Source organism: Lycium ferocissimum, chromosome 8, assembly GCF_029784015.1.
Source record: "Lycium ferocissimum isolate CSIRO_LF1 chromosome 8, AGI_CSIRO_Lferr_CH_V1, whole genome shotgun sequence".
Lineage (NCBI taxonomy): Eukaryota > Viridiplantae > Streptophyta > Magnoliopsida > Solanales > Solanaceae > Lycium > Lycium ferocissimum.
In genome coordinates, this window is record NC_081349.1 from 6,364,418 (window position 1) to 6,386,514 (window position 22,097).

Below are 22,097 nucleotides of genomic sequence, written 5' to 3' on the forward strand. Positions count from 1 at the left end.
CGAGAGTTATAGGTCTCCACCCTCTTCTCGGTTGACTCTACCCGCTTCGCCAATGTTTCGAGCGTTCTTAATACTTCAGTGGACGAACTAGCCCTGGACCCATTTCTCTCGACCATCCGAGCTTCTTCCCTTCTGGGTTCGGCGACACCCTTAGTCTTCTCCGGAGCCGTTTCATCATTTTTGCCAAGAATCGGGCTATTGCGACTCCTTGTTCGGCAATAGGCGTTCTTCATTTCAAAAATAAGACGTAAGTTAATATCATCGGGGTATTTGGCACTTTACGGCCTTGTGCCGGGACAAAGTGACGGGACCGAGAGTATTTAAGGGATCGGTAGCGAGGGGCGGCATTCTCTGGTTCACGGTGTTTTGTCGGTTGAGGCCCTCCCTCGAATCGACGGTATTTGGGTCGACGGGATCCACTGGTAATCCCCGTAGCCCACTGTTCTCATTTTCGGCCACAATCTCGTTGTTGATGTGACCAGATTGTCCACTGTTTGCCATTTGGTCCGTTTTCACAAAGACAAACAAAAGAACTGAAATCTTTAGGTGAGCAAATAGAGACCGAGATCAAAGACCACTATTATCCTAGCCCCACGGTGGGCGCCAAACTATTTACCCCAAAATTGGGTAATAAAGTGAATTTGTAAATGAGGTATAGGATATGTGGATACTTTAATCTATTTTTTTATTAATGAAGGATGTATATGTGGATTCACTTATAAATGACTTAAATATATGTTAAACCGATATGCAAATAATTTGGATGAATGTGTTCGTGTTATGGGCTTGAGCCAAGATATATGTGTGCTACAGTGCAATAAGGAATGATGTGCTTGAATGGAGTTAAGACTTCAAACCGGACCAAAATCAGAGAGAAAGAGAGAAAGAAAGCTTCAATATAAATTCTAATACAATGTTTTTGGATCTGAAAAGCCAACCCCTAAAAGTAGGGAAATGCCCCCTATTTATAGTTTTTATCTATGGGCCTTTCATACATCATCAAGACCTTTAAGAAATAAAGGAAGCCCTAATATGGATAAGGTTGGGTCGTACGGTCTGACACCCGTACGACTGACAGTAATAGGTGGCAAAACGATTTTCACACGTGGCAATTGAATAACTGATTAACCGGACCCACGACCACAAACATAACGGTCATGAAGAAACCGGACTAACGGCCACGATTAACTCCTCCATGTATAAACCGGACAAACGGCCACGATCAACTCGGCCCTGGAGAAACCGGACCAACTGCTCTAAGAAGTTTTACCCCGGATAAATCGGACCCTAAGGTTTTCTTCAAACTTCTTCTGATCAAGCATTATTGATGCAATACCCCCGGTCTAAGCGCTTATGTTTGTCTTCTTCCTTTTGTCGGCCCCCGATCTCACCGGCTAAGCTTTAATCCGGTTTTTACCGTATACAATCATTTATTACTTTATATGTCTCAACGTATGTGAAACATTTTTTTTTCCTTCCAAGTGTGTTAAAAAAGGACGTACGTCTCTATTATTTAAAAATAATAATTTTTTTTATTTTATCTTTAATGAGATGATTAATAGCTATATATATAAATTGTCATTTTAGAGTGCAATTTCAATTTTTTTTTTTAATTTTTTTTTTTAAAGAAGTTACTTCTTAACCTTAGGCCTTAGTACCAATTAAACCAAATCACATTAATTAGTACCAAAGGGAGTATGATATAGATCTTTCCATTTTATAGGATAAATATGTAAGGAAGTCAAATAACAACAATATTTGTTTTGACTATAAGCGGGTCAAAAGGCTTTTTATAATATACTTTAAAGTTTTAATTAGTTAAATAAATTTTGTGTCTGTAACTTTTTGGTTACATGAATTAAAAGTTTTCAGACAACCAAGAGTTCAACTGTCGAAATGCATCCAGTTTTTTTTTAAAAAAGTTGGCGGTTATAGTAAAAATTAATTTGGAGAGGGAAAAGTACATTTTTTTTTTTTTTTTCACTTTGTATACTTGACTTTTAAAACTGTCCACATCTCTGTCTGAGAGTCTGTGGCCTTAAGTTTGGCCTATTATTCTGAATTGTTTGTATTTTTCTGGTTAATATACAAAGAATGACTCAACATAATAATTGAGGGAGATAATGATAGTGGTATGGAAAAGGATATGATGAAAAAGAAAAAAGCTACTTTTAAGTTAAAACTCACCAAGAAGAATTTTTTGGGGGTCAGTTACTAGCACATTCCTAGATCTCACAGTTTCCAGAAATCCAGGCTTTTTAGTCATTGTGTTGTTTTTTTTTCTATCTCGAGAAAAATCCCATTTGTTTTTTGATAAGCTCAAAATATTGCCCATTTTAGCATAATTGAGTAAAAGAAAGAAACTTATCATTTGGGTGTTTGAGGTTTTCAATCTTGAAAACAAAAAGTTTATCATGTTCTTGTGGAGAGGTTGAAACTGGAAAAAGGGGCATTTCTTGTTATGGTAAATGAGGATTGGTTTGGCTTGCTATGGATGAAGCAATGTTGAAGAGGTGAATTAGGATTGGTTTGGCTTGCTATGGATGAAGCAATGTTGAAGAGGTGAATTAAGTGAAGAATGGTTTTTTATTGTTAAAAAAAGTTACTTTGTTGAGAAGTTGAGATTGTAGAAATCTGGTAGATTATGGAAAGATTGTTGTATCTGGTTTGGAATGTGGGGCTGTTACTGGTTTGTACATTGCTGGAGCGTTCTTCTGCTACACTTTCACCTGCTGGTATAAACTATGAAGGTTAGCTTCTTTCTTGAAATTTCTCACTTGTCTTGAAATTTTATTTTGTTAATTACGCTACGAGTAGAAAACTATTTAATTCCTTTGCAATGTGTATGAGTATGTGTTTTATGATTTTCTCTCCTATCTTGTATCTTTGATGTAATGACAAACTGAACAGTGGAAATAGACTAAAAGAGTGACTGTTTTTCCATATAATAATGTGCAGTTGTTGCGTTGACGGAAATTAAGAAGGCGTTACATGACCCCTATAATGTTCTGGACAATTGGGATGTGAATTCTGTAGACCCATGCAGTTGGAGAATGGTGACTTGTTCCTTTGATGGCTATGTGTCTGCTCTGTAAGTAGTTCAGCTCAAGAGTATTTTAGTAGAAATTTAGTAAATTGATTACTGAATATTTTCTCCTGCATCAGAGCACTACCTAGTCAAAGTCTATCTGGCACCTTATCGCCTGGAATTGGCAATCTCACTAACTTGCAATCTGTGTAAGTTCTTGACCATACTTCTCTTAGTTGTTGCTGCTTGGTTCTGTTAAAACCTAAGCTCAATTCCTATACGATTTTCTTTGTGTTCTAAGCCTTTTGTTTTGCAAATTGTACTTGACCTGTTCATGTAGATTGTTGCAAAACAATGCCATTTCTGGTCATATTCCTGATGTGATCGGGAAGTTACAAAAGCTTCAGACAATTGATCTCTCCAACAATAAATTCGAAGGCGAAATACCCACTTCCTTTGGAGACCTGATGAATTTGAATTATTTGTGAGTTCATGAATTTTCACGTATTATTATTATTATTATTATTATTATTATTATTATTATTATTATTATTATTATTATTATTATTATTATTATTATTATTATTATTATTATTATTATTATTATTATTATTATTATTATTATTATTATTATTATTATTATTATTATTATTATTATTATTATTATTATTATTATTATTATTATTATTATTATTATTATTATTATTATTATTATTATTATTATTATTATTATTATTATTATTATTATTATTATTATTATTATTATTATTATTATTATTATTATTATTATTATTATTATTATTATTATTATTATTATTATTATTATTATTATTATTATTATTATTATTATTATTATTATTATTATTATTATTATTCACTTTCAAGACACCCACCTCTTATGACAGACAAAAATTGACTCCAACTATATATTTCACTCTCTCAAAGATTGAATGCCTCGCTCTTGTGTATCTCAATCTGCCTTTTTTTACCCGAATTTACTCAAATCTTCTGTTTCTTCCTCATCCGTGTAATTGACTTAGTTGATCATTGTTTGCAGGGATGTCTCTTATAATAATCTAAGTGGTACCCTTCCTAAAATATCAGCAAGAGCTTTCAGGTGAGTCTCCCTTTTCCCTTGCCATAGTACTCAGTTATTTCATTTTCAGATAGTTATTCTTAATATTATTGAAGTTAACTTATTGCCGGAGCAGTAAATCTCGAACTTAGTTGACCAAAATTCACTAGTTAAAATACAATGGTGAATGCTTTAGGGTAAAGTGCTACTTGAAAAGTATCTCATTAGTACTCCTCACTATAGTAAAATTGACTTCCTCTTGATGGCTTTCAGAGTGCTCGGGAATCCTTTAATTTGTGGTCAAGGTTCTGAGAATAATTGTTCAGCAGTCTATCCAGAACCACTGTCCTTCCCACCAGATAGTCTGACTGGTATGTATAACAATCCGTGCTCAAGCTGAAGATGGAAAACTGCTAAAACATATTATAAATACTGAGAAAGTTCTGCTATTTGTGCCATTGAAGACGTGTCACATTTATTGTTTTTCGTATCATAGATCAACCAGGTGCTGCACGCAAGAGCCCTCGCGTGGTTGTTGCATTTGTTGCAAGTTTTGGTGCTGCTTTCTTGGTCATAGTAGCCATGGCTTTGCTTCTTTGGTGGCGCTACAGACATAATCAGCAGATCTTCTTTGATGTCAACGGTTAGTTGATTCCCCGACTCTCTTCTCTATGATAATTACAGCTTTTATTAATTCTGTATTTCTGATTCTTTAGCCGCCAAAGATTTTATCTTTATTAGTCATGGATATATAGGCTGAGCCAAGTGAGCTTTTCATTATTTTTTGAGTGATTGGTGGTATTTGTTGTCATGTATATATATTTTAAGCTAGGATGTTACAGTCACCTGCTTGTGGTTTGATTCTTTATTTTAATCTCTTAATTGGGGCATATACATGTTTCAGTATTTCTGACCATTGGACGTTTTTGTTACTGTTGCCTTTTAAATTCATTTGCTTAGTTTTAGAGAGGGCATGAGTGGTTAAGTAATAGGTGTTTGGGATCAATTCTCTGTTTACCCATATTCAATAAACCTATATGTGAAGAACCTTAGAACCATAGCAGTTAGCAAATTATGAAGGCCTTTGGCGTAACTCAGAAGTTCTGGTCAATTTCCTTGGTAAGGACTCAGAAAAGCCCTTCTCTTCCAAAACCTATCAAAAGAAAAAACAGGTGACTGATATTTCTTCATTTGAACCAATTGTCAATTTCAGAAAAGTTGTTTGTATTTTGTTGTTTTTGGGGCTAGTCCTGAACCACTATGGACTACCTTGATTCACTGCTTATAGAATCATTTATTTCCAACTTCACTCTCTTGCCTGCTGAATTGCCTTGCCACTTTTATTGCGATGAAAGTTACTCTTGACAATCTTGTACTTTGGTTGTATGATGCATATATGTGGATCAGTTTTGGGACCTCAGCTTTAATCTTTCCAATCATTTTCCGTTACTTGTTACTGAACAAACCACTATTGTGTTCTCCCTGTCTTACTTGTCAAAAGATTTTCTCCATCTGTCTCTAGCTATTCCGCTTAGCTTTATCTGAGTAATGACTTCTCAAATGCAGAGCATTGTTATCCAGAGGTATGCTTGGGTCACCTGAAAAGGTACGCCTTTAAGGAACTGCGGACTGCCACTGACCATTTCAGCTCAAAACGTATTTTGGGAAAAGGAGGATTTGGTGTTGTGTATAAGGCCTGCTTAAACAATGGAACTGTTGTGGCCGTCAAAAGATTGAATGACTACAATGCTGTCGGTGGTGAAAACCAATTTCAGACAGAAGTAGAGTTGATTAGCTTGGCTGTCCATCGGAATCTTCTCCGTCTTTTGGGGTTTTGTTCAACTGAAAGTGAACGACTTCTTGTTTACCCCTATATGCCAAATGGAAGTGTAGCATCACGATTAAAAGGTCAGCTCTTTTCTCTATGTGCTGTTGTTAATACTTATTAATTAATCACTACTAGGCTATTAACTTAAGATAATTAGTCCAACATTACCATTTATAAAAGTCAATTATTCTCACGAAGGTGTTTTTTGTGAACTACTGCCTCCGTTCCATTTTATTAGACAGATAATTGATAGGACTCAGTTTAAAATGTCACATTTCACTCATTTATTATATGGGAGTAGAAGAAATTTATAAAATAGTGGTTAATATACTAGTTATAGAGAACATCATATAAAATTTGGATACTTAAACGAATTTGAATTCTTGAAGTTGTAAATAATGTACGGAATAATATTAATACTAGAATAGTTCCAAATTTCGGACCATGTCTAAATGGAAAGGAAGTCATCAGTGAACAGTTCCTACTTACTAATGTTGTTGCCATTTTGGATACTTGCTGTCACCAGTGTTATTTTACTTGCTTCTCTAACTACACTTGAAAATCAGTCTATTGAATTTCCACAATTTGTCTTGCAAAAAGTGTGCATGTTGGAAAAAATATTATTTACTCAGAGAGAAGGAAGCTAAGATGAAAATCTTAAAGTAGAGAAAGAAGCAACTCTTGTTGGTGACAGTTCTGGTTTCACTTTTGCTTGACGTTTCTAACTTCACTCTCTTGGGTGTGACCATGTTCTTTATTGTAGTTTAACTTCTGGCCGCCTCTATTACCAGAAAAAATATTAAGTGGTGAAAACTCTTTGCAAATTGGATTGGAACTTATTGAGGCATTTAAATGGAAAGCAGTTCAGGCTGCTGTCATTGGTGAATCGAGGTCATGAGATTCTGGCTAAGTATAATCTTAGGTTTTATGAGTTACGACCCACCCTTACCTCAGTCTCATCCTAGAGCCACCCCTTCTCATACTCTCTACTGCTGCAGTTATATGATAAGCCATCATCAGTTTGGTGCATGTGGAAACTATTGTTGTACGTTTCTGCACGTTTGAAAGCCAAGCAAACACATTTTGCTTTTCTGGAGCTGATGTTTCTGCATGTTCGAAAGCCAAGCAAACACATTTTGCTTCTCTGGAGCTTCATCAGCTACTATTTAATAGTTTCCAACTCACTGAATTCTGTTTCAGTTGAACACGGTTACTTATATAGCCTTGATTGAAAATGCATTGTGGTTTCTCAATTTGCAGATAGCATATATGGTAAACCAGTTTTAGATTGGTCAAGGAGGAAAAAGATAGCCCAAGGTACAGCTCGAGGGCTAGTTTATTTGCATGAGCAGTGTGATCCCAGAATTATCCATCGTGATGTCAAAGCAGCCAACATTTTGTTGGATGAGGAATTTGAGGCAGTAGTTGGTGATTTTGGGTTGGCAAAGCTATTGGATCACCGAGATTCTCATGTGACAACTGCTGTTAGGGGAACCATTGGCCACATTGCTCCAGAATATTTGTCAACTGGCCAATCGTCTGAAAAAACTGATGTTTTTGGGTTTGGGATCTTGCTACTTGAGCTGATTACAGGCCAGAAAGCTATGGACTTTGGTCGAGGGGCCAACCAGAAAGGTGTTGTTATGCTTGATTGGGTACGTCTCTCCTCTTTTTCTTTCTCTGGACATACTGAGTAATTTTAGAAGTGTATAATGTGGCTCGCAAATAGAGTATATATAGAGGCGGATAGAGTTTTTGAACTATGGGTTAAATTGAGCCCAGTTTTCTCGACATGGAACATAGATATATACATACCTGAAAAGCCACTAAAATTCAGCAAATATTAAATTCTGAACCTTAATTTCAGAAGTACGATGAGTTTAGTGCTTAGAAGATTAAAGGCTGAAAGTCTAAATCTTGGATCTACCTCGAGAGATTTGTGAGAGAGTAGCTGGACTGTTGTTCTTCTGACCTTTTGTCTTGTTTTCCTCTTGTCTTCCTCTCTTCTCCTCTCTTGAGCCGAGGGTCTCTCGGAAACAGCCGCCCTACCTTTCAAGGTGGGGGTTAGGTCTGCGTACACTCTACCCTCCCCAGACCCCACATGGTGGGACTATACTGGGCTTGTTGTTGTTGTTGTTGTTGTTGTAGCTGGACTGTTGTTCTAGCAGTTTTCTTTACAATTATTAGAAGTCATAGGTTCAAACCTCAAATGTGCCTAGCTAGTGATGTGTGCATCTAGTTTACAAGACACTTTTCTATTAGCATATTTCAACGAACTCCCTCATTTAATTACTGCTAATTATATGCAGGTGAGAAAGCTGCATCAAGAGGGGAAATTGAACCTTATGGTAGATAAAGATTTGAAAAATAACTTTGACCGGATTGAGCTAGAAGAAATGGTTAAAGTTGTCCTTCTATGTACCCATTTCAACCCTTCTCATCGCCCAAAAATGTCCGAAGCATTAAGGATGTTGGAGGGCGATGGATTGGCTGAAAAATGGGAGGCATCACAAAAGCTTGAGACTCCAAGAAACCGAGCTTTTGAACATACTCCACAAAGATATTCTAACTATGAAGAAGAATCATCACTAGTTGAACCAATGGAGCTTTCTGGACCTAGATGACATCCATTCTTCGTTCTACGCGATTCTTATCATCCGTGAGTTGCCAAAGTTGAGGTGAGAAATATTTTATTGCTGTTAATAGTTGTTGAATGTATGTATTCATCTGTAAAAGAAAAGGGAAAAAGTCATGCTTAGGATTTTTGTTAGCTGAGCTCATTTATGCCCTCGTGAATAATATGCCATGTAATTATGATTTCATTAGTTCTTTTTTAGATGAAAGATTTGAGATTTTTGAGTAGGAGGGCCATAGGGCTTGCCGTTCTCATGACCACTGTTGATTTGATTAAAGATTTCTTAGTTCATTGGTCTTTATACTTCCAAGCCATTTTGAAAAGTACAAACATACGCGATAAACACTAAACGGAGTGTTTTGGTCGTTTAATGTTGTTTGGAAGCAACAATTGGACATTGTCTTTCAAGTTATTAAAAGTGGCTTCCATTCTTAAAAATATTGCATATTGGTATCTTGTTGGTTGATTGAATGTTTTGTTATATTAGATGTCCAACTATCCTGTTCAGTCTTTTATGACAAAGGGTCGAATATATCAGTGGACATTGCTAGAAGGAATAAAAATACCCTCCATATATAATTACACTGACAGAAATCGAGCAAACATACCCCTTAATTCTGCATCACTTTCCCATTAAACTAACAAATCTTAGCAGCAACATAAGAGATATGGGACAATAAAATTTTCATAAGCATCAAACTGTAGAGTTAAAGGGTCCAAAACCGTGACACAGACAAACCTAAAATACACATAAGAATCAAATAAACTAACTGAATGAGCAAATACATTCTTTTATTCAAAATCTGACAGATAAAAGATCTTCAATATTCAATCAGTACCAACAAAAAGAACGTGCGACTTTCAGGTGACCGCGAAAGACCTACTTTGTGGTTGACAATAAACACATTAACTGTCAACATTCCATTGTTCCTACTCCAAAATAAACATCTAAAGTTAAATGTAATAACCACCTAAAAACTTCTAATAATCTAAAACAACTTCTTGAACATCTTCAGTATTTAAAGGACTTCTCCCCTTTCTTGCCATTGACTAAATTCTTTTCTTTCTTGCTTCTACTTGCAATCGGTTTTTAGTGACTGTTTCCTTTCCCTTCCAAGTGATCTTCTTTGGGGAGTATGGTAGATTGGTTGGTGTTGAGACTCCACTGACGATCCTCTTGGTTCCTGTTGCCGCAATCCTTCACAGAGACCGACTTTCCCTCCTTGCATGTGTCCCAAAAATTATCACTGGCCTTAATGCTGGATCTTCTTCATTCTCCACTTCAAGATCATAGGTTGTTTGCCACAGGAAAAAAATATCTTTTTGAAAAATAAGTGATTTCTTCATTTATTTTCTGGTGTTCGGCAAGTAAACAAAATATATTATTCCAAAATTATTTGTATATAATCTAAGCAAATATTATTGGGATAGGGATAGGGGTAGGGGTGTGTTGAAGAGTAGGGAGGAGCAGTCAGTGTGAAATGTCACTTATGGAGTTTGTTTTGCTACTTTTACTAGGGCTGTGATATTCTTTATTTTAAAAAAAAATTGTTTTGTCAGAAAAAATAATTTCTGAAAATTTAACCAACCAAACATGAAAAAAGGTTTCAATAATTTTTCTTAAAAATTGTATCTTTATCCCGGAGCGTCGAAAAACACCCTAAAAATGTTTAGGGGTGCAAAATGCAAAGAAGGGGAAGAATTTTTCATATATATCATTAAACGAAGAAAAAGCAGTTGTACTCAAGTCAAAGTGAAAAAACACTAGTCCTGGTCTCATCAAAGCCATATATAACAATGGCTACGAAGCAATCTGCAATTGCAGTGATACGGGCCGCAAGGCCTACTTTCCGTGTTACACCTCGTAGTTTTGTACGTTGAGATTCGTTGGATGTTAGTTGTCCTAGTCTTGGACACCGGAGTTATCTTCAAGATTATATGAGATTATACATGCCTATCTTATGGTTATGAGGGTTTAAGTTTATGTTTATGGAAGGATTAGAGAACAAGCAAATCGGAGTAATTAAGTTTGTCGAAACTTTGGAAAAACTTGGCAGAATTTTGGACAAGATTTTTGGCCCAACTTGAGGGAGGTATGCCTCTTAGCATATGAGGAGTTATGCAATGCATAACCTATGTAAATTGAAGTTCATTGAGTCTAGTTTTCAACGCAACAAACCGTTTGTCGATACGACATCGGAGTAGGAAGTTATGGGCGTTTCAAGACAGACTGCTCAAGCAATGCAACTCGACGGTGCAACTTGATGAACCGTCAAGCAACTCGACGGTCCGTCGAGGTTGCCGTCGAGTTGAGGCAGTGGAAGAGGTTGGTAATATTATAAAATGATCCAAGCTCGACCAGATCCTCATTTCTTTATTCTATCAGACCCTTAACACTCCCTAAGCTCTCCAAGACCTCTCCTAACCTTTCCTTATTAGTCCAAGCAAAGATCAAACCTAAGATCCTAAACTAGTCCCGAAATAGTAGTAGTTGTTGTTGCTAGTAACTTGCTGATTGAATAGCTTCAAAGTAAGGAGTTTGGATTGGAGTTCCTGGACTTGAAAGGTATGTTCTTTATCTTAACTTTGATATTGAGTTGTTTGTGGAGGATTTTAATAGTTTAAAGTGAAGGGAAACATAGTATAAGGTCGTAGTGTGATGTATTGATATTGTTGGCATATGGACTGATTTTCGAAGGAAGTCTCAGACAGATTTGTATATGTTTATCATGTAGTATCATAATTATGTTGTTGTTGATGTTGTTATTGATGTTTGGGAGCTGTTGTGGAATTGGTTCGGAGTAGATAATATAGGGGAAATGTTGTCCGAATTCCGTTAACTTATTAACTAGTTGAGTTTGAGTGTTTAAGTGTTCCTATAGCCTGATTGTTGTATGAATTATCTTGGATGTAAATTTTCAGGCTCGGAAGGTAGACTTTGAGTGGCTAAGTAAGCAGCAAAGTATGTTAAGGCTGTTCCTTTCTTTCTTAAGACATGACTCCATTATTTCGAGCTTACACAAAGGATGTCCATAATGATTCCTCTCTTAGAAATATTAGAAGCATATGTTCTTGATATTCTTATGATGTTGTTGATCCTTATTTCATGATTATTGGTTATTGATCTTGTTCATGGTTATTGATTTCATTTATTGATGTTGATCTGATCTTATGGTCATTGATTCCTTCAAGGTGAGATATGACGATGATGTTAGCTCCATAATGGTAAGCGGAGGTATAACGACTTACATCACTCCGATGAATTCATAAATGTGTTCTCAAGGAATGTTTTGTAAGACATGAATAATATGCTAGTTATAAGACCCCTAATGAGATACTTAATGCTAAAAGAGAAGCTTATGATGTATCCAGGAATTGGTTAAGGTTTAGTTAGTCGGGAATAAGTCTTAATGGCCCAGAAATGTGCTTATAAATCTTATGTAATCATGTAGGCATTAACGGATAAGTGATGATCATAAAAAGTGCATAGAAATTACCCGTAGAAGTCTGGTTATGATGTTGATTATATTTACCACTGGTCTACGACCAGTTGGGCAGATTATATATCACTATTTACCACCATGCTACGGCTGGTTGGGCAGTTATACCACCAAGCTACGGTCGCTCGAGCAGACACATACTTACCACCAGGCTACGGGTGGTTGGGCAGATATTACTACCGAGCTACGGTCGGTTGGGCAGTTACCACTGATCAGTTGGGTAGTTATGCTATGCGCTCCACCATCCAGCGATAATCGGATGGGCAGTTGCCACCGAGCTATGGCCGGTTGGAAGTTACCACTGATCAGTCGGGCAGATAGCACCATGATGATGGGTTAATCAGAGCCACAGTATTGTACATAGATGTAGTAAAGCATACGAGAGTATAGAGAGACATATAAACTAGATTCCCATCGATAATTTAGAAGTGCCAGGTTAGTTCTTATTCCTCTTCTTTACAGTATATGTTTATTATGTTATATTTTCGCCTTACATACTCGGTACATTATTCGTACTGATGTCCTTTTGTTTGTGGACGCTGCGTTCATGCCCGTAGGTATAGGTATAGGCAGACGAGACGAGGACCCTCCACAGTAGTCTGCCTCTAGGTACAAGTTTTGATTGGTGAGCTCCACTTCTTCCTGGAGCATTGCCGAGTCAGGGATTATATATGTATTTTTGTGTTATGGGTATGTCGGGGGCCCTGTCCCGGCTTATACACTTTGGTCATGTTCTTAGAGGCTTTACAGATAATTTCCTTTATACAGTTTAATTATGTCTTGTCAGTTGATATGTCGGCCTCGTGGGCCCATTGTGTGTATATATATATAGGTTGCGGGTTTGTGAGACCTATGTTGGCCTAGATGGTCAGGTGTTTACTTATACATGTTAATATGTTCATAGATAGCTTGGTTCGCTCGATCCTAGTAAGGTGTCGGGTGCCAATCACGCCTCACCAAGGTTGGGGGGCGACAATTGTGGTATCAGAGCAGGTCTGTCCTATGGCTGTCGGCAAGCCGTGTCTAGCAGAGTATTGTTTATGGTGTGCAGTGCACCACACTTATAAACAGGAGGCTGCAGGACATTTAGGAAGATTTTCTTTGCTTCACATCCTAGATCGTGCGATAGAACTATGTTATGAGGATTCCCTTTTCCTGACCATATGTTATGATTTCAGTAATGCCCGTGACGAGGAAAGCTTCAGCAGCCCAGAAGGGCAAGTCAGTGGCAGGTAGGAGAACTGATCGGGTACTATCTGTTGATGTTGAGGAGGGCAAGTCCCAGAATGAGGTTCCATCTCAGACCTCTTATACTCCGCCCGCTCCAGAGGATTATATAGGAGCTCCAACACCTCCAGTTCCTCCACCTGATGCCTCAAGTCAGGAGATGCGAGAAGCTATTCGGTTATTGGCTCATTTAGTAGCCGTTCAGGCCCAGCGTCAGGGCACGGGTCATGGTGATAGGACTGTTAGTGTCAAAGTTCGAGATTTTATTAATTTAGACCCTCCAGAATTCTTTGGGTCAAAACTACAGGAGGACCCGCAGAACTTTATAGATGGGATATTGAGGACATTATGGGTGATGCATGCTTCAGACATCGAGTCGGTAGAGTTGACTTCCTGTAGATTGCGGGATGTTGTTGTTCACTGGTATAAGACTTGGGTGTCATCTAGAGGGATTAATGCACCCCCACCCGTGTGGCTGGAGTTTACAGATGCCTTTCTTCGATATTATTTGCCACCAGAGATTCATCAGGCGAGAGTAGACATATTCTTGACTCTTAGGCAAGGGAACAGAAGTGTGTGGGAGTATGGTCTCCAGATTGACTCTTTGGCTAGGTATGCTCCTACTATTGTAGCAGAGATGGAAGACAGAGTGCATCGGTTTATGATGGGACTCTAGCCGCATTTGATTAATGAGTATTCCACAGCTGCTTTACTTGATGGTAAGGACATCTCCCGTATTCAGGCATGTGCTCAAAATTTAGAAGATCGAAAGAGAGAGCAGTCTGAGGACTTGGGTGAGGGTCAGTGTAAGAAAGATAGGTCTTCCAGTCAGTCAGAGGATGTTAGGGGTAACTTTATGCCCCCATATTTAGTTGTTAGTACCCCTTCACCATCGCAGAGGCCACGTTATGAGAGGTTTGCTTATTCTGAGTCAGATCAGGATTCGAGGGCTTCAGATTTTCAGCACCGGAGGGACTCAGCACAGATGAGGATGCCTCCTCTGTGATGCAGTCAGTGTGATAGAGCCCATTACGGACGATGTTGTCAGGGCTCTGATGTATGTTATATATGTGGGGTTTCAGGTCACTACGTGAGAGATTGCCCGATGAGGGACAAAGTGATATAGCTCGGCCCACCGGATCAGTAGCAACTTCATCTTCTTCAGTATGCTTTCCAGAGTGAGCCCCTCAGACATCAGCAGTAGAGGCAAAGGTAGAGGTAGAGCGTTTAGCTCCGGCGGTGGTCAGAACTGCATATATGCTTTGGCTAAGCACTAGGATCCGGAGCAGCAAACCTATATTGATACAGGTATATTTACTAGTTATGTGTGGTTGAAGAGTTACCATTGCTTGTTGTAGCCCTGTGTGGCGTTGTATATATTTTGGATTGTTGTGTCACAGGTTGGTAGTAATATAGTTACAGAAGAGACTCTGCCGAAATTCTTGTAGGACCCCTACGAGTCTAACATTCCAGGACGAATGTTTCTAAGGGGGAGGGATGTTACACCTCATAGTTTTGTACGTTGAGATTCGTTGGATGTTAGTTGTCCTAGTTTTGGACACCGGAGTTATCTTCAAGGTTATATGAGATTATACATGCCCATCTTATGGTTATGAGGGTTTAAGTTCATGTTTAGTAAGTTATGGAAGGATTGGAGAACAAGCGAATCGAAGTAATTAAGTTTGTCAAAACTTCGGGAAAACTTAGCAGAATTCTGGACAAGTTTTTTGGCCCAACTTGAGGGAGGTATACCTCTTAGCATATGAGGAATTATGTAATTCATAGCCTATGAAAATTGAAGTTCATTGAGTCTAGTTTTCAACGCAACAAACCGTTTGTCGATACAACATTGGAGTAGGAAGTTATGGGCGTTTCAAGACAGACTGCTCAAGCAATGCAACTCGACGGTGCAACTTGATGAACCGTCAAGCAACTCGACGGTCCGTCGAGGTTGCCGTCGAGTTGAGGCGGTGGAAGAGGTGGGTAATGTTATAAAATGATCCAAGCTCGACTAGATCCTCATTTTTTCATTCTATCAGAACCTTAACACTCCCTAAGCTCTCCAAGACCTCTCCTAACCTTTCCTTATTAGTCCAAGCAAAGATCAAACCTAAGATCCTAAACTAGTCCCGAAATAGTAGTAGTTGTTTTTGCTAGTAACTTGCTGATTGAATAGCTTCAAAGTAAGGAGTTTGGATTGGAGTTCCTGGACTTGAAAGGTATGTTCTTTATCTTAACTTTGATATTGAGTTGTTTGTGGAGGATTTTAATAGTTTAAAGTGAAGGGAAACATAGTATAAGGTCGTAGTTTGATGTATTGATATTGTTAACATATGGACTGATTTTCGAAGGAAGTCTCGGATAGATTTGCATATGTTTATCATGTAGTATCCTAATTATGTTGTTGTTGTTGATGTTGTTATTGATATTTATGAGCTGTTGTGGAATTGGTTCGGAGTAGATAATATAGGGAAAATGCTGTCCGAATTCCGTTAACTTATTAACTAGTTGAGTTTGAGTGTTTAAGTGTTCCTATAGCCTGATTGTTGTATGAATTACCTTGGATGTAGATTTACAGGCTCAGAAGGTAGACTTTGAGTGGCTAAGTAAGCAACAAGGTATGTTAAGGCTGTCCCTTTCTTTCTTAAGGCATGATTCCATTGTTTCGAGCTTACACAAATGATGTCCATAATGATTCCTCTCTTAGAAATATTAGAAGCATATGTTCTTGATGTTCTTATGACATTGTTGATCCTTATCTCATGATTATTGGTTATTGATTTTATTTATTGATGTTTATCTCATCTTATGATCATTGATTCCTTCAAGGTGAGATATGCTGATGATGTTAGATCCGTAATGGTAATAGGAGGTATAACGACCTTATGTCACTCCGATGAATTCAGAAATGTGTTCTCAAGGAATGTTTTGTAAGACATGAATAGTATGCTAGTTGTAAGACCCCTAATGAGGTACTTAATGCTAGAAGAGAAGCTTATGATGTATCCATGAATTGGTTAAGGTTTAGTTAGTCGGGAATAAGTCTTAATGGCCCAGAAATGTGCTTATAAGTCTTATGTAATCATGTAGGCATGAACGGATAAGTGATGATCATAAAGAGTGCATAGAAATTACCCGTAGAAGTCTGGTTATGATGTTGATTATATTTACCACTGGTCTACGGCTAGTTGGGCAGATTATATATCACTATTTACCACCATGCTACGGCTGGTTGGGCAGTTATACCACCGAGCTACGGCCGGTCGGGAAGACACGTACTTACTACTAGGCTACGGCTGGTTGGGCAGATATTACCACCGAGCTACGGTCGGTTGGGCAGTTACCACTGATCAGTCGGGCAGTTATGATGTGTGCTCCACCATTAGGCGATAATTGGATAGGCAGTTACCACCGAGCTATGGCCGGTTGGGCAGTTACCACTGATTAGTTAAGCAGATAACACCTAGGTTGATCAGAGCCACAGTATTTTACATAGATGTAGTAAAGCATACGAGAGTATAGAGAGAAATAGAAGCTAGATTCCTATTGATAATTCAGAAGTGCCAGGTTAATTCTTATTCTTTTTCTTTTCAGCAAATGTTTATTGTGTTATATCTCCGCCTTACATACTCGGCACATTATTCGTACTGACGTCCTTTTGTTTGTGGACGCTGCGTTCATGCCATCAGGTATAGACAGACGAGACGAGGACGCTCCATAGTAGTGTGCCTCCAGGTACCAGTTTTGATTGGTGAGCTCCAGTTCTTCCTGGAGTATTGCCGAGTTAGGGATTGCATATGTATATTTGTGTTATGGGTATATCGCGGGCCTTGTCACAACTTATATACTTTGGTCATGTTCTTAGAGGCTTTGCTGACAATTTAGTGTATACAGTTTAGTTATGTCTTGTCAGTTAATATGTTGGCCTCGTGGGCCCATTGTGTGTGTGTATGTATATATATATATATTGGGTTGCGGGTTACTGAGACCTATGTTGACCCAGATGGTCAGGTGTTTACTTATACATGCTAATATGTTCACAGATAGCTTGGTTCGCTTGGCCCTAGTAAGGTGTCGGGTGCCAATCACGCCTCACTAAGGTTGGGGTGTGACATTCCGTCTTGCTTACGATAAGGTAGCATTTGCTGTTCACGTTTCCTCTGTCAATGACATCCTTTTCGATCTTCGCTTTCTTCCTTGTTCTCTTCTGTTCCTTCATGTGTCTCCTTTACTTCTTTAACTGCGGCGGTAGCTCGGCCGAGCCGCCATTGACGACCTAGTCTTCTCTTTTCATTTCTTTTTAATCCTCCTTCTGGCTCCCCTCCAAGCTGAGTTAGCGTGGTTGTGGTAATTCGTTGACGGCTTCTTCTCCGCCCTCCTGTGGCATCTCTTCATTTGGTAACTTCTAAAGAAAGGTAGAAACATAAGGTTTCAGCCTATAGGAAGATATTTGCATAATGCTACTGTTAGGATAACTATTAAGTGTTGAATGATCAAGAGAGCTTTTTAATAACACCACCTGGTTCGCTACTACAGCATTGTTGACGTTGTCGTCCATAGCTATCTGGTAAACAATTCAGATGGTAGACTTTCTGAAACCAAAAAAAAAAAAAAAATAGAAAACAATGTTGATGAAAGTATTTCTCTCTCTTCTTTTTTTCTCTCCGTACAAGTCTAATAGTCTTGGCTCTCAACGGTAACTTCTAAGAGGGACGACTCTCCACAATGGGGCATCTTAGTCTATGGAAGTTAACAATGGAAAACAGACCTTCGCAACCACTGTTACTACGACAAATCAACCTCTGAAAACCACCAGACACCCTCGTGAATCAGTAATCGCAAGAATCACCACCCACAATGTGATTCTAGCGGTTATATTCAAGGCAACAGACTACTATGGGATAATGGCGAATGAGTGTTAGTTCACTATCGTTGGCAGATGTCTAAGGACAAGACCCCAAATTGATCAAAATAGTTCAAGCTTCAAGGAACTTTTTGCAATTAGGAGCTCTGCCAAGATCGGCGTGTACGATAACCACAATGTCTTTTTGGATTTTACAAATGAATACGACTTCAATATGGTTTGGTACAGAAGGGTTATCGAAATGGAAGGACTTCAACTGTGGTTGCGAAAATGAACTCCTGACTTCATGCCGGAAGAGAACAACCCTGTAGCACTAATGTGGGTTCTTTGGTCTTTCCACATGCATAGATGATGTTATGTTAAACAAATCGTTAGCTCGGTTGGAACTCCATTAGCCATGGATGTGACCACTAATGGTAGAACTAGGCAAGTTAGAGTTGAAGTTAATTTGCTTAAACATCAACCCAACACTGTTTGGGTGGGTTTGGAAGATGAAAGATGTCCATTGAGAGGTTTCAATCAAAAACTAGAAAACGAGAATATCCCGAAATATTGTAAGCATCTATTGTAGGAAGATGGGGCATAAATTGTCGGATTTTAGAGAAAATCAGGATTAATGAGGAAAAGGAAAATGTTTGAAAGAAAATTAGGCTGATGTGAATCTGGAAAATAATAAGGATGATACTGGCAAGGTTGAGATTGTACAAGATGAACCAAAATTTTTTAATGAGGAGCAAACTGTGGCAGAGAAACTTGGTGAGATCAAGAGCAAAATCAAAAATAATAAAATAAGGTTCCAAAAAAGAAGAGCAAGGTTATGTTTAAACCTGCTGTGTCTATTATCAAAAGAAGCAGAAGAAAGAAGCACAATGATGGGCAGCAAAGCACCGAACCTGTCGAATATGTTGAACATGTTGAACATAGTACCAAGGCACAAGGTAGAATGACAATAGTATGGTTTATAACACCGAGGAAAGAGTGGAAAACACTTATCAAAAAGAAAAATCTGATGACAACGGGCAAATGATTTCCACCCGCCTACGTCTCAAGTTGATAAATAAAGAACCCATAGGCGACTCAATGTAATGAGGCGCCTAAAGTCAAAACTTAATAAGATATCATAAATATTTTAAATAAAATTCACGTAATATTTTTAAAAAATTCACCCATTTTTACCCTTTTAGATGCAAGTTATCCTTTTAAGTATTATTGTATTCAACTATATTTCGTTTCATGGACAAATAAAAACAATTGATTCAAAAAATGAGGTTAAAACGATATATAAAACCATCATAAACAAAAAGAAAAAAAAATATAGATGTACGGAAAGAAGGAACAATTAGATCCAACGGGATATGTATAGTGTACTAATTAATGAGAGATAGAAACTTAACCTAATTTGCTCACTCATTTGAAGAAGCCAAACTAAAATATAAAAAAATCAAACCTTTTACTTATGATAATAATAAAAAATTATATATTATATAGAATTAAAAAATCATATAATATTAAAAAATAGAATTTTCTTGTATCTTTGACATAGGAATAGGAATGCATTAAATCTTCTTCCATATTAGCAAGTTTTTATTTCAATATCTGAAGTCACAATTAATTATAAATCTTTAGCCAAACTTTTCTTATAACCACTAGAAAATTAGTACTATACGTATAACAAAGTTACAATTAATATATAGAAAAGTTCATTGTTTTCTTATATGGTCATGAGCCATGACATTAGGAATGTAGTAAATTTTCTTTTCAATTTTTAAAGTGTTTAGGTAAATGACAGTAGAATTTGTTTAGAACTTTGAATTAAACTATTTAAATCTTAATATCTACCAAAAAGATTTTTGACAACAAAAATGAAGGAATTGTATTGCAACAAATGACTAACATTTTATTAACTTGAAAGATCCTCTTCCACTTATATAATAAGACATGTGATACTGATTATTTTTTTGCATACAAAGCTATATACTATAAATACGTACACATGAGTAATATATATGATAACAATAATTTTTTTGGGGCCTTTGACTCATGAGGGCCTAAAGCAGATGCTTTAGTGGCCTCACCCTTGAGCCACCTATGCAAGAGCCTATTAATTTGTTTGTTGATTTGAACTGTGGGCAAGTCAGGAATCAGATTGCAAAGCAGCCAATTACAAATCCACAAGACAACACAAGTTACGGGCCCGAAGGCCGACTTTCCTTCAGGCCCACGATAAGATAGCTTTTGTTGTTCACGTTGCCTCTATCGATGACATCCTCCTCTTAGTTTTCTTCCTTGTTCTCCTCTGTTCCTTTATGTGTCTCCTTTACTTCTTTACTGAAAGCTGCAGCTCCGCTTTTAGCTGCCATTGACAGCTGAGTCTTCTCCTTTTCATTTCCTTTTAATCCTCCTTTCCGCCTCCTCCAAACTGAGTGGCGTGGTTGTGGTAATTCGTTGACAACTACTTCTACGCCCTCCTGTAGCACCTCTTCCTTTGGTAACTCCTAAAGAAAGGTAGAAACATAAAGTTTCAGCTTATAGGAAGATATTGGCATAATGTTACTGTTAGCATAACTATAAAGTGTTGAATGATCAAGACAACTTTTTAATAACACCACCTGGTTCGCCACTGCAACATTGTTGAAGTTGTTGTCCATAGCTATCTGGAAAACAATTTCAGATGGCAGACTTTCTGAAACTAGAAAAATTATTGAAAACAATGTTGATGAATCTGGGTCGCCAATTATTGAAAACAATTTTCAGATGGCAGACATACCTTGTGTTGCCAATACGATCCAATAGCGAACTCATTGTAACTAGTGTGCCAACCCTATAACAAAGGGATACATATATGATCTTAAAAACACTAGCATATCGCGTATATCAAAAGATAAATCGATTCTAAAATGAAACGGGCAGCATTTCCCCTATTCCCTAATCACTACAACTTAGCCAGCAACCAACAACAACAGCAACAGCAACAACCTCGTATAAGCCTCTTTAAAACTCAAAACATCTTCTTCCAAAGATATACACCAAAATAGCCCAATATATGCCTCGTATACGATATATTTATACACTTTCTTCTTCCAAATTCAAGAACGACAACTTAACAACAACATCATCCCCTACCTATATTTTAGAAAATCCAGCCATAATTACTCAAGTTCATATTCCAAATCAGCCCACAGAATTGACAAGAGCTCTAGCATGTATCCTAAATTGTCTTCCACAATTTCTTTATCTAACAAGTTGACTAATGACCAAACTAACTCAAGAATATAGAGAAAAGATGTAATCTTACCTCAATCACACAAGACAGCCTTAATCTTAAGATGCTTCACCTAGAAAAAAAAAGCTTCAGCTTCAACACAAAATAAATCCCAAAATTGCTAAGATTCAGAGGGGACCAAAGTTATAATCATGAAATCGATGAAGGAATAAAGCTATACTTGATCTTGGATGGACTTTGATATAATTTGAGGAAATTTTCATGCTACCGCACTACGTTGAAATTCAAAGCAGGAACAAGGTTTCTGTAGTACTTCATTAATTTGAAGAGGAAGAGAATCAATTGCTGCTACTATGTAAATTTGAAAGAAGGAATAAAATACTTGCTGGTACTATTGATGAATTTAAGCAAAAGATATTTGCTGCTGCTATCACGAACTTGAAATAAGAAAACAAAGATACTTGCTATTAGTACCAATGAAAAATAGGCGGCGGAAAGCATATGCTGGTATTTATCCATTAATTCTTTAATATAATACATTCATGTCAATTATGTAGACATGACACGTGAATACACCATGAAACAATTAAAGAATACAAGCCTTATCTCAAGTACTATCATTAAATATTAATGAATCATGGTACCATATAAAATTAATATACACACTAATATCTCATTAAAACATCCATGTAAAAATAGATATATTTTATCAACTTC

The 22,097-nt window shown here is 37.4% G+C and overlaps 1 protein-coding gene and 1 long non-coding RNA gene across 6 annotated transcripts; one reads left to right on the plus strand and one right to left on the minus strand.

The window, feature by feature from the left end:
• Nucleotides 1-2,131: 2,131 nt before the first annotated feature.
• Nucleotides 2,132-15,881, plus strand: LOC132067153 (protein NSP-INTERACTING KINASE 3-like). Of its 5 annotated transcripts, none has more exons than XR_009417076.1 (12): nucleotides 2,132-2,513; nucleotides 2,563-2,750; nucleotides 2,959-3,091; nucleotides 3,166-3,237; nucleotides 3,369-3,512; nucleotides 4,086-4,145; nucleotides 4,377-4,474; nucleotides 4,600-4,746; nucleotides 5,670-6,011; nucleotides 7,192-7,586; nucleotides 8,241-8,609; nucleotides 15,864-15,881. XR_009417076.1 is itself a non-coding variant. In XM_059460302.1 (11 exons), exons 2-11 carry the CDS (start codon nucleotides 2,645-2,647, stop codon nucleotides 8,553-8,555), a joined length of 1,812 nt encoding a protein of 603 aa, XP_059316285.1. In that variant the 5' UTR covers nucleotides 2,132-2,513; nucleotides 2,563-2,644; the 3' UTR covers nucleotides 8,556-8,863. The 5 variants fall into 5 exon arrangements, 3 of the variants coding, with proteins under 3 accessions (XP_059316285.1, XP_059316287.1, XP_059316286.1); XR_009417075.1 differs by lacking the exon at nucleotides 15,864-15,881 and adding an exon at nucleotides 12,630-12,872; XM_059460302.1 differs by lacking the exon at nucleotides 15,864-15,881 and having other exon boundaries at nucleotides 8,241-8,863.
• Nucleotides 15,882-20,044: 4,163 nt separating this feature from the next.
• On the minus strand, nucleotides 20,045-21,848 carry LOC132066583 (uncharacterized). The gene is made up of 4 exons (XR_009416861.1): nucleotides 21,453-21,848; nucleotides 20,925-20,978; nucleotides 20,767-20,840; nucleotides 20,045-20,652 (listed from the first exon to the last, which is right to left on the minus strand). It is a non-coding gene; the product is annotated as an uncharacterized LOC132066583 (long non-coding RNA).
• Between the last annotated feature and the right edge of the window lie 249 nt (nucleotides 21,849-22,097).

Coding starts and splice junctions, on each gene's coding strand:
- LOC132067153 (XM_059460302.1), top strand. CDS start 2,645: ATGGAAAGATTGTTGTATCTGGTTTGGAATGTGGGGCTGTTACTGGTT. Junction 2,751..2,958: donor TGCTGGTATAAACTATGAAG/GTTAGCTTCTTT, acceptor AATAATGTGCAG/TTGTTGCGTTGACGGAAATT. Junction 4,146..4,376: donor ATATCAGCAAGAGCTTTCAG/GTGAGTCTCCCT, acceptor GATGGCTTTCAG/AGTGCTCGGGAATCCTTTAA.